Here is a 19677-nt window from a genome sequence, read left to right on the forward strand (position 1 = left end):
TGACGTGACATCTCTTTATTGGTTCAGTCTATGCCTAGCTCAGCGGCAGCCCGAGGCCCAGGGGGTTCTGGTTAGAAGCCTCTGGACAGTCAGGGACAGCATCAGCAGAGACCCTGGGTGCCGGGGGGCCATGGGAGTAGCAGCACTGGTCCCCGCGTTGACAGGTACCCTGGTGGGAAGATGGTGGGTGTGAACCCCGCCCCGGAGCTCAGTGACTCCTGACGGGTTCCTTTCCTGGAATGGTAAAACCACTCCCAAGCACCCGCCTGGTCCCAGTTCCCCCAGTTCTCTCCCGGTTGCCCAAAGAGGAGAGAATCATGTGTCCTGCAGTGGGAAAAGGGAGGAGGGATCTCACCTCCTTAAACCTCTTGCAAGGAAACGTCTTGAGTCGGGCAGCCCGCTGGGCCGCGTTTTCGGGCGGCTCCTTCCGCTTGTTACGAAGCACCATGTGTCTCTCCTCCATAGCTTCGTCGGCTGCCTTGCCCCTGTGCAAGCGGTGAGTAGATGGGACCACTTCTGTCCTTTGCCCTTCCTTTCCCTGGCTAAGATCCACCCCCGCACCCTACCAACACTCACCCTGGCCGGGCACGACGCCGGGGACCCCAGTTGGCCTCTGGGTTGGCCTGGAAGCGCTTGAGCCTTCGCTGGCGAGAACTGGGGTTGGCATCTTCCCGGATGGTGAAGTTGGCCTGCAGCCTGGGGAAGCAGGGGTGGGGGTCGGGGCTGGAGGCAGCTGCCACAAGAGTGTGTACCGAATGCCCACGGGGCCTGTCCGCCGCCACCACACAGCACGAGGTGTCTGCTCACATCAGGACTCTCATTCATCTAATAAACATCTTGGTCTTTTTAAAGAGATGGGGTCTTGACCAGGCTAGGTGATTCATGCCTATAATCCCAGCACTTTGGGAGGTGGAGACAGGCAGATCACCTGAGGTCAGGAGTTCAAGACCAGCCTGGCCAACATGGTGAAACCCCACCTCCAATGAAAATACAAAAATTAGCTTGGCATGGTGGCGGGAGCCTGTAGTCCCAGCTACTCCAGAGGCTGAGGGACGAGACTTGCTTGAACCCAGGAGACAGAGGTTGCAGTGAGCTGAAACTGCACCCCTATACTCCTGGGCAAGAGAGTTAGCCTCCATCTTTTTTAAAAAAAATATTTTAAAATAACTTTTTTTCAGAGACGGGATCTTGCTTTGTTACATTTGGCTATTCACAGGCGTGATCCCACTACTGATCAGCACGGGAGTTTTGACCTGCTCCGTTTCCGACCTGGGCCAGTTCACCCCTCCTTAGGCAACCTGGTGGTCCCCCACTCCTGGGAGGTCACCATATTGATGCCGAACTTAGTGCAGACAGCCAATCGGCATAGCGCACCACAGCCCAGAACTCCTGGGCTCAAGTGATCCTCCCACCTCAGCCTCCCAAGTATCTGGGACTACAGGCATGCGCCACCACGCCTGGCATGAGCCTCCATCTAAAATAATAATAATAACAAAGATATAAGGTCTCACTCTGTTGCCCAGGTTGGAGGGCAATGGTGCAATCTTGCCTCACTGCAAACTCCGCCTCCCAGTTCAAGTGATTCACCTGCCTCAGCCTACCAAGTAGCTGGAACTACAGGCATGTACCACCTTGCCTGGGTAATTTTTTTTGTGTGTGTATTTTTAGTAGAGATAGGGTTTTGCCATGTTGGCCAGGTTGGTCTTGAACTCCTGACCTCAGGCGATCTGCCCGCCTCAGCCTAGCAAAGTGCTGGTATTATAGGCGTGAGCCACTGCACCTAACCCAGTCAGTAGATTTTGTTATTTTTATTTTTATTTTATTTTATATTTTTTGAGATGGAGTTTCGCTGTTGTTACCCAGGCTGGAGTGCAATGGCGCAATCTCGGCTCACCGCAACCTCCGCCTCCTGGGTTCAAGCAATTCTCCTGCCTCAGTCTCCCGAGTAGCTGGGACTACAGGCGCACACCACCATGCCCAGCTAATTTTTGTATTTTTAGTAGAGACGGGGTTTCACCTTGTTGACCAGGATGGTCTCGATCTCTTGACCTCGTGATCCACCCGCCTCGGCCTCCCAAAGTGCTGGGATTATAGGCGTGAGCCACCGCGCCCGGCCTGTTATTTTTATTTTTATTTATTTTTTATTATTTCTGAGAGGGAGTCTCACTCTGTTGCCCAGGCTGGAGTGCCTTGACTCCCTGCAACCTCCACCTCCAGGGTTCAAGGGATTCTCCTGTTTCAGCCTCCCGAGTAGCTGGGATCACAGGCATGTGCCACCACGCCTGGCTAATTTTTGTATTTTTAATAGAGATGGGGCTTCACATGTTGGCCAGGCTGGTCTCGAACTCCTGACCTCAGGTGATCCGCCCACCTCGGCCTTCCAAAGTGCTGTGATTACAGCCACCGCGCCCGGCCTGTCAGCAGATTTTGAATCTCACTAGCAGAATGGGCACAAGTTTGTGTGGGGCAGTGTCTGTGCTGTCTGCAAGCATGTGTGCTTCCTGTGCCTGTGGGCAGCCCCATCCCCTCACGCATGCGCTTGTCCCTACCTGGGCTCCACACTGAGAATACGGAACGCTGGGCTGGTCTCTGATAGTCGCTCCCGTTTCACTGGATGTTCCTTCTCCTTGGGGCACAGGCCAGAGGTTAGGGAATACTGGGTCCAAAGGACCTCCAGGTGACCACCACCTGCCTTCCCACCTGCATGCGGTCAGCCCTGCCCTTACCCAGCAGCGCATGATGTCCCAGAGGGCAGAAGCGGGGGCATCTGTCTTCACAGCGTTCTTACAGGTGTGGGAGAGCGAGACCCGGAAGTCAGCGTGGAGGAGGGCAGACCTGGGGAATGGCAGGGATCGTGAGGGAGAAACTGGAACCCTGGACCCCAAAGCCTGAGATGCCCAGAGTATGTCAGGCTACCTTTAGCAAGGGCTTGTGGCTACAGAGTTCATTTCTTTTCGAGATGGAGCTTTGCTCTGTTACCCAGGCTGGAGTGCAGTGGTGCAATCTTGGCTTATGCAGCCTCCACCTTCCAGGTTCAAGCAATTCTCCTTTCTTAGTCTCCAGAGTAGCTGAGATTACAGGCACCTGCCACCACACCCGGATAATATTTTTGTATTTTTAGTAGAGATGGGGTTTCACGTTGGTCAGGCTGGTCTTGAACTTCTGGCCTCAAGTGATTCACCCGCCACAGCCTCCCAAAGTGCTGGGATTACAGGCATGAGCCACCACGCCTGACCTTTTTCTTTTTCTAATTATTATTATTATTTTTTAAAGGGAGTCTTGCTCTGTCACCCAGACTGCACAGTGGCACAATCTTGGCTCACCGCAGCCACCTCCTCCCAGGTTCAAGATATTCTTGTGCCTCAGCCTCCCAAGTAGCTGGGACTACAGGCAAGTGCTATGACACCCAGCTAATTTTTGTATTTTTAGTAGAGACAGAGTTTCACCATGTTAGCCAGGCTGGTCTTGAACTCCTGACCTCAAGTAATCTGCCCACCTCAGCCTCCCAAAGTGCTGGGATTATAGGCATGAGCCAATAAGCCTGGCCTAATTTTTTTTTTGGAGATGGAGTCTTGCTCTGTAGCCAGGCTGGAGTACAGTGGCGCAATCTCGGCTTACTGCAACCTCTGCCTCCTGGTTTCAAGCGATTCTTCTGTCTCAGCTTCCCAAGTAGCTGGGACTACAGGTACATGCCACCACACCCAGCTAATTTTTGTATTTTTAGTACAGACGGGGTTTCACCATGTTGGCCAGGATGGTCTCGATCTCTTGACCTTGTAATCTACCCACCTCGGCCTCCCAAAGTGCTGAGATTACAGGCATGAGCCACCATGCTCGGCCTTTTTTTAAAAGAGACAGGTTCGAAAAAAATGCTCATCATCACTGGTCATTAGAGAGATGCAAATCAAAACCACATTGAGATACCATCTCACGCCAGTTAGAATGGCGATCATTAAAAAATCTGGAGACAACAGATGCTGGAGAGGATGTGGAGAAAAAGGAACACTTTTACACTGCTGGTGGGAGTGTAAATTAGTTCAACCATTGTGGAAGACAGTGTGGCGATTCCTCAAGGCCTTAGAAATAGAAATTCCATTTGACCCAGCAATCCCATTACTGGGTATATATCCAAAGGATTATAAATCGTTCTACTATAAGGACACATGCACACGAATGTTCATTGCAGGACTGTTTACAATAGCAAAGACCTGGAACCCACCCAAATGCCCATTGAGACTGGATTGGGAAAATGTGGCACGTATATACCATGGAATATTATGCAGCAATCAGAAATGATGAGTTCGTGTCGTTTGTAGGGACATACATGAATCTGGAGAACATCATTCTCAGCAAACTGACATAAGAACAGAAAATGAAATACCACATATTCTCACTCATAGGCGGGTGATGAAAAATGAGAACACATGGACACAGAAAGGGGAGTACTAAACACTGGGGTCTATTGGGGGGAAAAGGGGAGGGCCAGTGGCGGGGGGAGCTGGGGAGGGATAGCCTGGGGAGAAATGCCAAATGTGGGTGAAGGGGAGAAAGGAAGCAAAACACACTGCCATGTGTGTACCTATGCAACTGTCTTGCATGTTCTGCACATGTACCCCAAAACCTAAAATGCAATAAAAAAAAAAAAAAAAGAGACAGGTTCTCATTCTCTCACCCAGCAAGCTCACTTTAGCATCAAACTCCTGGCCCAAAGGATCCTCCCACCTCGGCCTCCTGAGTAGCTAGGACTATAGGCATGTACCACCATGCCAGGCTAGGGTGTGTGTGTGTGTGTGACTGTATTTATTTATTTTATTTTTTAGAGATAGGGCCTTACTATGATGCCCAGGTTGGTCTTGAACACCTGGCCTCAAGGGATCTTTCTGCCTCAGCCTCCCAAAGTACTGGGATTACAGGCATGAGCCACCATGGGGTGCTCCCCACCCCGCCACAAATTCTATGCATGAGAATCCTTGGACTTGCCCAAGCCGCTCTGTGGTCAGGGACAGGCTCCTCCCTGGCCCCAGGGGCCCATACCGAAACTGCAGGAGGCTGGGCGTGTTGCAGTGGATGGTGCTGCTCAGCTGGTCCAGGGTGTAGTACAGAGGCACGTCTGGGAGCTCCTGCGATGGGGGACAGGATGGGCATGAGTGGAGATGGGCGGGCAGAGGTGGAGCCCCCTCCCCCATCACAGCCCGGCCCTCACCTCGGTGATGACGCTCAGAACCCCTCGGATCCGCTCGGAGGTGTAGAAGCGGCCAGGGTTAGTGCTCACAGCCTCCAGGACCCGGCCCACGAAATCCAGGTCATGGATGGGCTCTGCCCACATGGGGCCACCAAGCTGGGGATGCACCAGGGACAGGTGAGCAGGGACCACGACTTCTGAGACCCTCTCGCTCCTTAGCCTCCCCTGGCCTAGTCCTACCTGGTGTTGCTGCCCACAGTGTTCACACTCGGGAGTCACGGGGGGACCACAGGCTGCAGAGAACTTGACCCTGAACAGAGAGGGGTGGCTGGTGGGGAGGGGAGAAAACCCTGGGACTCCCCTTTTCCTCCTTCCTCCCCAGCAACGCCCTGCTCACCGGTCACTGGGGACTCCTGATGCTTTACCGAGGCGCTGAAGGTGGAAGGCCCCGCAGCCCACACACTGGAACACCAGCGCCTGCTTGCTGTGGGGGTACCAGTGGCCACAAGTTCCCAGTATGACCACCACATCCCAACTCCTCCCTCAGACTGGCTCTGTCCCCTTTAGAAGCCCCAGATCCCCAGGCCAAGGTCCCACCTCTTTTTTCTTTTTCCTTTTTTTTTTTTTTGAGACAGAGTCTAGGTCTGTTGCCAGGCTGGAGTGCAGTGGCACGATCTTGGCAACCCCCACTTTCCAGGTTCAAACGATTCTCCCACCTCAGCCTCCCGAGTAGCTGGGACTACCGGTGTACACCACCCCGCCCAGCTAATTTTCTGTATTTTTTTTTTTTTAGTAGAGACGGGGTTTCACCATGTTGGCCAGGATGGTCTTGATCTCATAATCTGCCCACCTCAGCCTCCCAAAGTGCTGGGATTACAGGAGTGAGCCAACGCGCCTGGCCTGTCTCCTTTCTCAATCCACCACCCCTCCCCATTCCCAGCTGACCTGGCTGAGGCCTTGACCTTGGCTGGGCTGGTGAAGACACGGACAAAAACACGCACATAGAAGTCAGCACTGACGCTGAGCAGCGGCACCACGAAGCGCTGGTAGCAGTTGGCATGGAGATCCAGGCTATGTAGGACGATTCTCAGGGCCTGGGGCAGGGGCTGGGTGTCAGCCTCCCCTGACTGTTCAGCCACCCCACCAGGAGCCCTGTGTGGTACTCACAAGTACAGGGTCAAGGTCAGCTCCCTGGGCTCCAATCCTACCCCTGAAAGTTCTGGCTGTGGGACTCTCAACAAGTAAGTACCACCCCCTTGTGCCTCAGTGTCCTCTGCAAAGTCACAACAGTCACTGTCTCTCTGTGGTACTGCTGAGGGCACTGAGGAAAGCACAGAGCCAGCCTGTTCTGATCGGCATCATCAGTGTGCCCTGTGGCGTGTACTGTGGGCTGAGGACCCATGTTCCTGCCCCCAAGGGCTCTGCGCAGGAAGTGGGGATACTGGGTGCTGTAGAACTGCTGGGGCCTGGGCTGGCATGGCAGCTAACGCCTGCAATCCCAGCACTTTGGGAGGCTGAGGTGGATGGGTCACCTGAGGTCAGGAGTTCTCGACCAGCCTGACCAACATGAAGAAACCTGACTCTACTAAAAATACAAAGATCACGCCATTGTGCTACAGCCTGGGCAATGAGAGCAAGACTGTCTCAAAAAAAAAAAAAAAAAAAAATCCCGCCAGGGCCTTCCTGCTAGTGTGAGACTCTGATATGGGAAAGGAGACAGCATTTCCCAGGCTGACCTGATGACAGGACCCTTTAGAAACAAGGACAAGAACCCTCTGTGGCCCAGGCTGGAGTGCAGTGGCACTATCACAGCTCACGATAACCTTGAACTCCTGGGCTCAAGTGATCCTCCTGCCTCAGCCTCCAGAGTAGCTGGGACCACAGGCATGCACCACCACACCTAGCTATTTTTAGGGTTTTTTTGTAGAGATGAGATCCTCACTGCATTGCCCAGGCTCCTAACCTCCAGTGAGCTCCCACCTTGGCCTCCTAAAGTGCTAGGATTACAGGCATGAGCTGCTGCACCTGGCCTCGAGCCTTCTTGAATCCTGATCAGGTGGTGCATGCCTGTAATTCCAGCTACTCAGGAGGCTGAGGCAGGAGAACTTAACAGGGTCAGACCATTATTTATTTTTTGAGACAGGGTTTCCCTCTGTTGCTCAGGTTGGAGTACAGTGGTGTGATCTCAGCTCACTGCAACCTCCGCTTCCTGGGTCCAAGCGATTCTCCTGCCTCAGCCTCCTGAGTAGCTGGGATTACAGGTGCCTACCACCATGCCCAGTTAATTTTTGTATTTTTAGTAAAGATGGGGTTTCACCATGTTGGCCAGGCTGGTCTCAAACTCCTGACCTCAGGTGATCTGCCTGCCTTGGCCTCCCAAAGTGCTGGGATTACAGGCATGAGCCACCACACCCAACCTTCAGACCATCATTGTGCCCATTTTACAGATGCAAAAAACCGAGGACCGGAAAGGTCAAGTCACTTGCCCAGAGCCACCAGCAAAGCTAACATTTGAATCCAGTCCTGGGAAAACCACCTTTAAAAAAATTTTTACTTTTTTTTGGCCAGAGGTGGTAGCTCACGCCTGTAATCCCAGCACTTTGGGAGGCTGAGGCAGACAGATCACCTGAGGTTGGGAGTTTGAGACCAGCCTGAGCAACATGGAGAAATCCCGTCTCTACTAAAAATATAAAATGAGCCAGGTGTGGTGGTGCATGCCTGTAATTCCAGCTACTCAGGAGGCTGAGGCAGGAGAATCACTTGAACCCAGGAGGCAGAGGTTGTGGTGAGCCGAGATTGTGCCATTACATTCCAGCCTGGGAAACAAGAGTGAATCTCTGTCTCAAAAAAAAAAAAAAATTTTTTTTTAAGTTTTATTTATTTATTAATTTATTTGGAGACAGAGTCTCACTCTATATCCCAGGCCGGAGTGCAGTGGTACGATCTTGCACACTGCCGCCTCTGCCTCCCAGGTTCAAGTGATTCTCCTGCCTCAGCCTTCCCAGTAGCTGGAATTACAGGCGTGTGTCACCATACTCAGCTAATTTTTGTACTTTTAGTAGAGACAGGGTTTCACCATGTTGGTGCAGGCTGGTCTCAAACTCCTGACCTCGTGATCCACCCACCTCTGCCTCCCAAAGTGCTGGTATTATAGGCGTGAACCACCTTGCCCGGCCAAAAAGTTGTTTTAATACAGAAAACTAAAATAATGTAACCACGCACTCCTATCCTGGCCAAAGCCATTGTCCCCAGTAACTCTAGTATCAGCCCAAGCTCTTAGGAACTATGTGCGTTGCAGACATGCCTGTCATTATTGGCCTGGGATTCATCTGGCCCTGGCTGCCTGGAGGATGCTGAGCAGGTCTGAGGAGGGGGAAAGTGCACTGGGAAGGGACTCACAACCACCTGTCCCCAAATCTCCATGGTCGGCTGGCAGAGAGCCCCTCACCATCTCGTGGCAGGCCCGGCTCTTGAGGGCCATGGCCCCGTACTTGCTATAGCACGTCTCCCTGCTCTTCCCCGCCAGCACCGCCATGTCCGTGCAGGTCACGCACAGCAACCCTGTGGAGAGGGGCTGGGCAGTGAGAACCTCCAAACACCCCAAGCCCTTCTCTGGACCCCAGCACCATCCGGGCCTCACCTCCTTCACTCACAGCCTGCACCGCTGCATCCAGGAAGCGGGCAGGGCTGCCATAGGGGTCCAGATCGATGACATCGAACCTCTCCGACACCTTCTGGTGTTGGTACATCAGCATCCTGGGCACAAGAAAGCCAGGTCGTCAGCCTCCTGCACCAGGTCCCTTCTCTGTCCCCTGCACATATTAACCCCTACATTGCAGTGGTTTGGGGCTGAACCCCAGGGCCAGATTCTCAAGCTCAAGTCCTGGCTTGGTTGTTTATTTATTTATTTTATTTTTGAGTTGGAGTCCTGCTTTGTCGCCCAGGCTGGAGTGCAGTGGTGTGATCTCGGCTCCCTGCGACCTCCGCCTCCCCAGTTCAAGTAATTCTCGTGCCTCAGCCTCTCAAGTAGCTGGGACTACAGGCGTGAGCCATCATACCAGCCTAATTTTCGTATTTTTAGTAGAGACGGGGATTCACCATGTTGGCGAGGCTGGTCTCAAACTCTTGACCTCAAATGACCCGTCTGCCTCGGCCTTCCAAAGTGCTGGGATTACAGCCATGAGCCACTGCGCCCAGACTTGGTCATTTATTAAACTGCACAATTTTTCTCCTTAGGAAAAGCGCCTCGTGGACCTCAGTCTACACATCTAACAATACAAGACTTGTCTGCCTGACACCATTTCAAGCAGTTTATAGATGCATGAACACATTTTTTTTTTTTTTTTGAGACAAAGGATTGCTCTGTCACCCGGGCTGGAGTGCAATGGCACAAACTCGGCTCACTGCAACTTCTACCTCCTGGGTTCAAGCAATTCTCCTACCTCAGCCTCCCAAGTAGCTGGGGTTACAGGCATGTGTCACCACTCCCAGCTAATGTTTCTATTTTTAGTACAGACGGGGTATCACCATGTTGGCCAGGCTGGTCTCAAACTCCTGACTGCAGGTGATCCACTGGCTTCGGCCTCCCAAAGTGCTGGGATTATAGGTGTGAGCCACTGCATCTGGCCTCGTTTAAAAATTTTTCTAGAAACAGGGGTTTCATTATGTTGCCTAGGTTGGTCTTGAACTCCTCTCAAGCAATTCTCCTGCCTTGGCCTCTCAAAATGCTCAGATTACAGGCATAAGTCACCATGCCCAACTAATTACTTTTAATTGTCTATGATTACTATTTGGATTCTAGTAGGGTCAGAAAAGTAAAAACTTTTTTCTCGCTGGGTGCAATGGCTCATGCCTGTAATCCCAGTACTTTGGGAGGTGGAGATGGGTGGATCACGAGGTCAGGAGTTCAAGACCAGCCTGGCCACGATGGTGAAACCCCATCTCTATTTATAAAAAAATAAAAAATAGACCGGGCGCGGTGGCTCAAGCCTGTAATCCCAGCATTTTGGGAGGCCGAGGCGGGTGGATCACGAGGTCAAGAGATCGAGACCATCTTGGTCAACATGGTGAAACCCCGTCTCTACTAAAAATACATAAAATTAGCTGGGCATGGTGGCGCATGCCTGTAATCCCAGCTACTCAGGAGGCTGAGGCAGGAGAATTGCCTGAACCCAGGAGGCAGAGGTTGCAGTAAGCCGAGATCGCGCCATTGCACGCCAGCCTGGGTAACAAGAGCAAAACTCCATCTAAAATAAATAAATAAATAAATAGTAGTATTATTTAAAGTAATAAAATAAAAAAAGAAAAAAACAACAGAAAAATCTTTTTTTCTCTGTAAAAGGTGAAATGGTATTTTAGGCTTTGTGAGTCAATATATGGTCCCTACTGCATATTCTTCTTTTTTAAACTTTAACACCGTAAAAAAAAAAAAAAAAAAAAAAAGGCCAGGTGCAGTGGCTCACACCTGTAATCCCAGCACTTTGGAAGGCTGAGGTGGGCGGATCACAGGGTCAAGAAATCGAGACCATCTTGGCCAACATGGTGAAATCCCATCACTTAGAAAAAAAAACTTAAAAAATTATTGGCTTGTGGGCCATTAAAAAACCAGGCTGGGCTGGGCACAGCAGCGCACACCTGTAATCCCAGCACTTTGGGAGTCCAAGGCAGGATCACCTAAGGTCAGGAGTTTGAGACCAGCCTGACCAACATGGTGAAAGCTTGTATCTACTAAAGATACATAAAATTAGCTAAGCATGATGGTGCACACCTGTAATCCCTGCTACTTGGAAGGCTAAGGCAGGGGAATCACTTAAACCCAGGAGGTGGAGGTTGCAGTGACCTGAGATCAGGACACTGCACTCCAGCCTGGGCAACAAGAGCAAGACTCCATCTCAAAAAAAAAAAAAAAAAATAGGCTGTGAGTCCCACAGGCTATAGTTTGCCAACTCTTGCGAAGGTCACCAATTTTGGCTGTTTCCTGATGCATTCCCACTCTGAAAATGGTACCTGGCACATACCAGACACTGGATATACTATGGTTCATCTAAATGAATAAAAGGAGTATAAGAAGTTAAAACATTAGCTGGGGATGGTGGCAGGTGCCTGTAATCCCAGCTACTTGGGAGGCTGAGGCAGGAGAGTAGCTTGAACCCTGGAGGCGGAGGTTGCAGTGAGCTGTGATCATGCCACTGCACTCCAACCTGGGCAACAGAGCAAGACTCCATCTCAAAAAAATAAAATAAAAGAGGAAGTTAAAACAGAGACCAAATGCTACCTTTTTCTGTCACAGAGTATGGATCATACAATAATTATCTATTATTTACACATCACAGCAACCCCTGTAAAACTAGTTTTCGCAGTTGCCAGACAAGTAAACTGGAGCTCAAAGAGGCTAAGTCACTCACTCAAGGTCGTAGAGTGAGAACAGGGCAGAGCCAGAATTTAACCCCAGGCAGGCTTGTTCCAGAGCCCAGAACCTACCGGGCATCTGCTTGGCTGGGCTGTACCAGGTGGGCCACGCCATTGAGCTGCACATTCCGGCGTATGAAATCCACAGCCGGGGCAGAGGCATCGTTTGCAACCACAGATCTGAGCCCAGGCACCTCTAGGGCAAATCGAATGGAACGTAGGCCGGAAGCCGCCAGGCCTTCCAGCACATGCAAGCCTTCCTGTTGGGAGTAAGCAGGGAACCTCCCTCACATCTCCATCTCCATCCTCTTCTGACCCAAGGACCCCCTACCACCCACCTTCTATAGCTCTCCCCGTCCAGGAGCCCTCTGTCTGCCACTAAATTCCGGGGCTGCTAGATCCTATGCTCGGGCCCTACCTCACAAATCTCCCCCACGGCGGCTGTGCGATGTTGGTCTCCCGAGGCCAGGTTTTCACTCTCTTTCAGTTCAACCTTCTCCTCCTCTTGGTCTGACAAGTCCACGACCACCTTTTGCGTGTTCTCTCCTGGCACCTTGACTGCAGCCACCCAGAGGCACAAGTCAGAGGGTAAAAAAGTCCCCTCTGAGAAACCTCCCCAAAATATCTTCCCTGAAGTCCCTGGGGAAAAACTGAAGGAGTAGTACCCTGGGCCTGCTATGAAGCCTCTCTGGATTTGGGGGACAGAAGGGCCCAGGCAGGGAGAGAGGCTTTTGTGACCCCCACCCATCAGGAGCCTGGACCTCCACTCACTCTGGATTCCTTTGGCCCCAAGCTGAATGCGAGCAAACTCGGTGATCACAGCACATCTGGTGGGAGACAGAGGACCAACTCATACCCCGCCCCTGCCATCCACATTGACCCACTCGCCGCTGCCAGGCTGACCTCTGACCCCTGCTCACGTCAGGTCCCGATTGAATTCCTGCACCGGGTTATAAAAGACCTCGTTGGCGCTGGGAAAGGCAATTTTGGCAGCCCCCTCCGTGACTGTCGTCTCCTGGACTTCACGTGGGCGCTCTTCTCCGCAGGGTCCTGTGGCGTTCTCCATTGCTGTTGGATTCGGCAACCCTGGGGACTGCCCCTTGATAAACCGGGCTCTGCTGATACTGCGGGCGGAGCGCAGTGTGAGGCTTAGCCACAGAACGATCCTCGCATGAGACATCCGCTGGCGCCTCTGCCCGCTAAGCCTGGTTCGGGGAGCGGGGAAGGGCATAGAGAGGGTCAGAGAGCTGCATTCTTGGCCCGGGGGTGTCCTACATGTACATAGAAGGCAGGAACGAGGAAGACCCTGCGGCCTCGGTAAGCTGATACCCCCTCGTTTTGGGGATGACTGGTCCCTGCGGAGCCGATGCCCTTGTGCAGGCCCGCCCCGAGTTCGGATGCCTGAACGTGCTACCCAGCCCCTCTTCACCTTCTCTTGTAGCCACAGAAAATCGAAATATCAAAGTGCACGTTTCCCGAATTAGGACCTGGGCGCCGCCATGTTGGCACAGTGGGTGGGCGAATCACATGATAGTGATTAGCCAATCAATTTTGCCACATACGGTGGATGGCCGGGATCAAAATGTATGACATAAAGGAAGCGCGCTGATCGTGCTGTTCCGGGGATTTTAATCACAGCGGATCCCCTGGGAAAGGACACGTCACTAGTCCCATTTCACAGATGAGGAAGTTGTGGCTCAGAAAAGGGGCGGTAAGCGGAGAAACCCAACACCTAGTGGTCCTAGTCTGTTTTCTGGGTGCTATATACACATTATTTCAGAGCACCCTGCAGGGATAACCCAGGCTCTGGAGTTGGATTTACTGGGTTTGAATCTCAGTTCCACCACGTGCTCTAGGCAGGTTACTCTCGAGGCTCCACTTTGTTTACCTATTACATAAGATTCGTAGTTTCTAAGATAGAACAAAGATTAAATGATACCTGGAAAGTATGCAAAGAGCTACTCTAACATTGTAAGGGCTCGGTAACCTTCTAACCTGTGTCTAAGGCAAGACAGCGAAATGTTCCCGCTGCCTGGGTTCCAGTCTCAGCTCGCCCTACGACTTGTTCTTAATTCTGAACTTAAGTTACCGCTTTTGCAAAATGGGCAGAAGTTTTTAACGTCTGTTACTGGGTTGTGGTGAGAAGTAAACGAGTTGGTGCGGGTAAAATGCTAACAGAACCTGGCATCAGGTATGCATCATGAAAGTCTTAGCTCTTACCGTTGCTTTTGAGCTTGGGTTTAAATCCTGGCACCCGCCATCAATTCCTTTTTTTTTTTTTTTTTGAGACGGAGTTTCGCTCTTGTTACCCAGGCTGGAGTGCAATGGCGCGATCTCCGCTCACCGCAACCTCCGCCTCCTGGGTTCAGGCAATTCTCCTGCCTCAGCCTCCTGAGTACCTGGGATTACAGTCACGCACCACCGTGCCCAGCTAATTTTTTGTATTTTTAGTAGAGACGGGGTTTCACCATGTTGACCAGGATGGTCCCGATCTGCTGACCTCGTGATCCACCCGCCTCGGCCTCCCAAAGTGCTGGGATTACAGGCTTGAGCCACCGCGCCCGGCCTCGCCATCAATTCTTTACTGTGTGATAATCTTGACCAGCTTTCTTCATTTCTCTGTTGCGGTTTTTTTTTTTTTTTTTGAGACGGAGTCTTGCCCAGGCTGCAGTGCAGTGGCACAATCTCGGCTCACTACAACCTCTGCCTACCGGGTGTGAGCGATTCTCCTGCTTCACGCTCCTGAGTAGCTGGAATTATAGGCGTCCGCCACCACGTCCGGCTAATTTTTGTATTTTTAGTAGAGATGGGGTTTCACCATGTTGGCCAGGCTGGTTTCGAACTACTGACCTCACGCGATCCACCCACCTCGGTCTCCCAAAGTGCTGGGATTACAGGCGTGAGCCACCGCGCCCGGCCGCCTTTATTTTCTATAGTGTGTCTGTGATAGCTGCCACTAAAAATGTTACTGTGAAGTTTAAACGAACTAATTCCCATAAAGAGCCTAACACAGTGGCTGCCACAATAAACAGATGTCATTATTGTTTTTGTTTTACAGGAAACTTAAGTTTGGAAAGGTAGAGCGACTTGCCCAAGGTCGCGAAACCAGGTGGCGGGGTCAGGAATCGAACCACTGAGCTGAGCCGACGTACTGGCGAGGATCCCCCGGGGCATAAGAGAGGAGACGAGGCCGGTTAGAAGGGGCGCGCTCGGAGCTCGGCTGGCCTTGCCTAGGGGGCGGGGCATGGGGGCGGTGCGCGGGCGGGGCCGGGGCCGCTCCTCCTTGGCCCGGCTGCGGCGGCGGCGCGGCTTGCGCTCGCTCGGCGCTCGGCTGGGGCGGCCTGGCCCACAATGAATGGCCGCCGCGGCTGCCGCTGCTGCTGAGGCGGAGGCCGCGGAGGCCGCGGAGGCGGAGGCCGAGGCCCCGGCGCAGGGGGGCGCGCCCCGGGCCCAGGCCCGGCCCCAGCCGCCGCTGCGGAGCCCGCCGGGAGCCCCCGGAGCGCGGCCACGGCGCAGGTGAGGCGGCCCGCCCCAGGCCTGGTTCCGGCCTCCTCCCGCCGGGGCGGCCGGAGGGCTGAGGGGGGAGGACCTGGGTGCTTTCTTGGACCGAAGAGGATCCGGGCCCGCAGCCTGCACTGTGCCCGGGCGGGCGAGTGTGTGGAGGCCCGGCTACCGCGGGCGGCCCGAGCGTCCAGCCCGGGCTTCGGGGCTTGGGGGCGGCAGGATCCTACCGGGACCGCTCCCCCAGCTCCCAGCGAGGAAGGGGGCCAGGTCGGACCGGGACAGGTACCGGGGGTCCGGGGAAGTTGGAGGGTCCGAGGCGGAGAAGGGGGGGAAGCTCCCGGGGATGCCGGAGGGGGAGGGGGAGGAGGAGTCGGGCTCTGGGCCGGCCGAGTGGGGGAGGAGAGGAGAGCGGCGCGGCCGGAGGGGGGCGGGGAGGGGCCGGGCCTGCAGGTACCGCCTGGGCGCTGGAGGAGGTGGGTGGGTCAAGTTACAGGCCTGGGGGCGGCTGAGGAGAAGCCCAGGAAGTGGGGCACGGTGGGTGTGGGCGGAGTTAGTTCGGGTGGGGGCGGATAGGAGATCCCAGAGATGTTTGCCGGGGGTCACTTGAGGTCGGGACTGGAAGAGTAGTGGGGACCGGGAGGCTAGATCAGGGGGCGATCAGGTAAGGTGAGGACTGCTGTCTGAGCTTTGGGAGTGCGGAGAGCGGAGCCTTTGGGCTAGGCTAGAGGGGATGTGGGGGCAGGTCAGGAAGAACTAGTGTGACCAGAAGGTATATATCGAGATGCGTCCCCCACCGCCCCCAACTCCAGTGTTAGTTCAGGGTCACATCTAAGGGCTTCCCTCTTTTTCACACCTCATCACTGAAGCCTCTAGAGTCCCGACCCTACCCTTGGGCAAGCCTCTGCCAACTGTTTAAAGGCGCTGGCCAGTGGGTGTTTGTGTGGGCCGCTGGAGACAGTCTGGAACACCTAGCTTCGGCATCTTGTTTATCACAAGGTGGCCCGCGCCCACCCCCACCTTTTATGTCTACAGGGAGGCAGCCCAGCAGACGGTACCTGAATATTTTAGGATCCTGCATTCTTTCTCTACTTTTTGTGGCCAGAGGCTGGCCGTTCAAGCCTAGTGGATGGGAACTCGGCCACCATCGTATATATTAGTACCACGGTCTCCCAGGCACCAGCTCCCTGCTGCTGAGTTCTGTGTGCAGACTCCCTGGGGGTGAAGAATTAGAGGGAGTGAGCATGTAAGACTCTGTTGATGGTGATGGGTGAAAGCAGGGCACAGAGAAAAGGTGAAGGGGATCAAATCCGCACTCACACCCTGGCCCAGGGATCGACCTCTGGGACGCTGGTCCTGGGCCAGGCCCTGTGCCCAGCTTGCTGGTCGGATGAGCTCATTGATGGCTCACCACCACCGGGTCAGCTTAGGCCTTCTCTGTGGTCCAGACGAGGAAGCTGAGGCTCGGGGCGGTGTGGCTTGTCTCTGGTCCTTTGAGCAGACAGTGGCTGAACTGGGATTGTCTGACCCTCGGTCCAAACCCATAGTTACTCAAGTGGCCTTCCAGGAGGGTGACTGGAGGAGCTCCTTGTTCTGGATTCCCTGGGGGGCATTCTACTGCCCAGGCCTTTCCTCCTGCCTACCCTGAGGGATGGGTCAATCCCCTTTGGGACAGACTGAGTTTCCATGGTGTCCCTGGGGACTGGAACAGTGGAGGTGTCCTTCTCAGAGTCCTGGTCACCCTGTCTTCCCTATTCCCCTCCTGGGAGTCAAGAGGTCAGGGGTCATGGAGCTGTGGGCTCACCCTGGGAAGCTGAGGAGGCCTGGCACCACCGTGGCTGGACTTTGCTTGCCTGGACTGTTTTTGCTCCACTTGGCCCCCGGTTGGATGGCAGCAGTTTTTGTTCCTTTCTGGGCTGATTGCAAGGCTGTTACCAGGTGTCCTCAGGACTTTGATTTGGGATCCTCTGCACCCGAGGCAGGAGCCACAAACTGCCTGGTCAAGTGGTGTCAGCCAGTTCTACTGGGTTTAATGATAGGTTGTCACCCTAATTCTCCCCGGTCTCCCTATAGTTCCCAGGACACCCTCCAACCGGGCCTTGCCCTTCTTCCCTGTCTGGCTAGCCACTTGGTTCTGGGATGAGCAGGAACTGGGCCAGCAGCTGCGCATAAAGAGCACGAATGATCCTCCCTGCCTGGTTGGGCCAGGATCGGCTGCAGGGTCTGCTTCAGCACAGACTGGGTCCTCTGGACCTAAGCTGGGTCAGATACCAGGGATGGAGGTTTGGGGGTACCATCCAGTCACTCAGCTGAAATGGGAGTTGGCCCTGGTGAGTGGGGGGACCGGCGGCGCCTCAGGCAGCTCAGGTTTGTGCCTGGAGCTGGAGGAGAAGGCACCAGTAATAACTGCTTTTCAGTGAGAACATGCACAGACTCTGTGGGGGCAAGTGCAACAAGTAGGCAGCCATTGAGACAGTTTGATTTCACTGCTGGGTGCGGACTCCCCGCTGGGGCTGGGGAAGCACCCCGGAGTAACATCCGGGAGCAGCTAGCTTTCAAGCGACTTACATTCCAGTGAAAGTGACCAAACTTCCACAAGCAAAGCATCAAGATAATTTCATGTACCTCTGTGTTTACAAAGATGGTGCAGCAAAGTGAAGTTGTCGTGATTGTGCGATGGGGGGATGGAGAGGTTTCCATGGGTGGCCAGAAGTCCTCCCAGAAAGCCAGTATCTGAATAATAATAGCTCGGGGGGTGGGTGGCTCTGGGGTGTGGGAGGGTCAGTGTTCCCGGCTCCGGGGACAGCACATTTGCAGCTTTTATTGAGTCTGTTCCAGTCTCCTTCTAAGTGCTCTAAACATTTTGTTTTCATGAGGGAAGAAGTGGGGGGATAATCCTGCCGTGGAGACAGAGACTCTTAGTGCTACTCACAAGAAGGAGAAGCCCTGTCTCTGGGTCTCCTGGATCTGCCCATCACCCCCAGATGGAAGTTCAGAACCCTTTGGCCTGCATCCAGAGTATTTAAAAATCTGGCCTCCTGGCCAGGCAGCAGGGAGCCTCAGCAGGTTCTTGAGCTGGGCTTTGAGATGTGAGTTTTAGTCAGCCTTACAGGATCTACTGAAGGAGTCTGCCTGGAGGATGGGGGGTTTGGAGAGAGTTGGTGGTTGGCCCAACATTGTCTGACCCTAGATTTCATCAGTGTCATTGCCAGAGCCTGTGTGGAGAGGAATCCCACCAGGCTTAGTGGGGCACATTGCTTTTGGGATGGTGGTGAGCCGCCGGGGCTGGAAAACACGAGGCAGTGTTCACGCCAGTCTGTGTCCTCTCTCAGGTCCTCCCTCCCTCTCGTTTCTCCTGGGTTGCTCTCAGCACTTGTATACACTTGAACTCATTTAAGCCCAAGACTAGTGGGACCTGCCTTTGTCATCATTTGACACACAAGGAAACTGAGGCACCCGAGTCTTTCCTTCAGACAAGCTCCAATATGGTCTGGCTACCACCCCTGTGCCACCTTCTAGCCGCTTTCATGTCCCTCAGCTCCCTGCATTTGCTCCTCAGTCCCCTCGGCTGCTAATGCCTTTCCTGAGAGAACTCTCTGGGCCACAGAGGCTGGGAGGTGTCACTGGGCCTGCCTGCACATTAGCTAGGGGTAAGGACCAGGCGACCCAGCAGAGGTGGTGCATCTGAGGTTGTGATCCGTGTGTAGTCGTGATATTGTCCTTCCAGCCTCTCGTACTGCCTCCTTGGCGAAGGTCTCACTCCGTAGAGACCTGTGCGTCTTCTCTTAGGGCTTTGACTGTGTCCAGGTCGTGTTTTCTAAATCGAGCAAAGGGAGAGGGTAGGTAAGGGTGACAGACACAGTATAGTGGAGAGTGAAATTTCACACTTAGCACCACCCCTGTCTCAGCCATTGAGACTCTGGGCATAGGTCTTGACCTCTGAGCTTCAGTCTCCTCCTCTGATAAGTGGTGACAAGCAGGCACCCTATACTGCTGTGTTTAGCAACTGGGGGCAAGCCTGCCTCCTCTGGGGACACTTGGGGAATGTCTGGGGACATTTCTGGCTATCCCTGCTGAGGGTGGGGTTGCTGCTGGCATCTAGCCGGGCTACAGGCCAGGGATGTGGCTCGACATCAGAGAATGGGGCAGCCCCCACCACAAAGAATGACTGATGCAAATGCAGTGGCCAGGTGGAGAATCTCAACTGTCTGGTTATCATGAGATTTATGGGAGAGGTTGGCATCTGGGGTGTGATTGGACAGTGCTGTGAAGGCTCTGGGGAAACCCCCAGTGGGTACTGCCTGATAGTCCCATGAAATATGCAGGGTTCTGGGAGATGGTGAGACGAAGACAGTGTCTTCTACTCTCAGGGAGTTTGCGGCCCAGCAAGGGCCAGGGGATACAACTAACTGCAGCTGGCATTCATGGGCACCAGCTACGGGGTGAGCGCCAATTGGCCTGTGTTCTTTGGTTGGTTACTCCTTGAAACAACCTTGTGAGATGGCTGCTGCTGTCAGCCCATTTTCTAGATGGGAGACTGATAATTGGGGGCAAGTGCTGTTGAGGGTAATGCTGAGTGACAGGCT

General features: G+C 53.7%; 2 protein-coding genes across 14 annotated transcripts in view; one reads left to right on the forward strand and one right to left on the reverse strand.

The window, feature by feature from the left end:
• TRMT1 (tRNA methyltransferase 1) lies at nucleotides 1-14808 on the reverse strand. 3 transcript variants are annotated; one of them, XM_035287399.3, is made up of 17 exons: nucleotides 14682-14808; nucleotides 12511-12795; nucleotides 12362-12417; nucleotides 12009-12148; nucleotides 11663-11850; nucleotides 8823-8938; nucleotides 8631-8743; nucleotides 6128-6276; nucleotides 5580-5666; nucleotides 5423-5492; nucleotides 5204-5338; nucleotides 5035-5120; nucleotides 2727-2835; nucleotides 2550-2626; nucleotides 577-696; nucleotides 356-485; nucleotides 1-169 (listed from the first exon to the last, which is right to left on the reverse strand). In XM_035287399.3, the coding sequence occupies exons 1-17, from the start codon at nucleotides 14762-14764 to the stop codon at nucleotides 35-37; spliced, it is 2079 nt and encodes a 692-aa protein (XP_035143290.1). In that variant the 5' UTR covers nucleotides 14765-14808; the 3' UTR covers nucleotides 1-34. The 3 variants fall into 3 exon arrangements, with proteins under 3 accessions (XP_035143290.1, XP_008985632.2, XP_078216814.1); XM_008987384.5 differs by lacking the exon at nucleotides 14682-14808 and adding an exon at nucleotides 13020-13115; XM_078360688.1 differs by lacking the exons at nucleotides 11663-11850; nucleotides 14682-14808 and adding an exon at nucleotides 13020-13115.
• NACC1 (nucleus accumbens associated 1) overlaps nucleotides 12521-19677 on the forward strand; it is a 27235-nt gene continuing 20078 nt past the window's right edge. For 2 of the 11 annotated variants that reach the window (XM_078360705.1, XM_078360709.1), the window contains exons 1-3: nucleotides 13164-13301; nucleotides 14649-14783; nucleotides 16127-16337. The gene's annotated coding sequence lies outside the window, so the exon portion shown is untranslated. Of the gene's footprint in view, nucleotides 12908-13163; nucleotides 13302-14648; nucleotides 14784-14915; nucleotides 15107-15135; nucleotides 15377-16126; nucleotides 16338-19677 lie in introns of those variants that run through there. The other 9 variants (XM_054249546.2, XM_078360708.1, XM_035287402.3 and 6 more) reach the window with 5 other exon arrangements.

The sequence above is a fragment of the Callithrix jacchus genome, chromosome 22 (assembly GCF_049354715.1).
Source record: "Callithrix jacchus isolate 240 chromosome 22, calJac240_pri, whole genome shotgun sequence".
Lineage (NCBI taxonomy): Eukaryota > Metazoa > Chordata > Mammalia > Primates > Cebidae > Callithrix > Callithrix jacchus.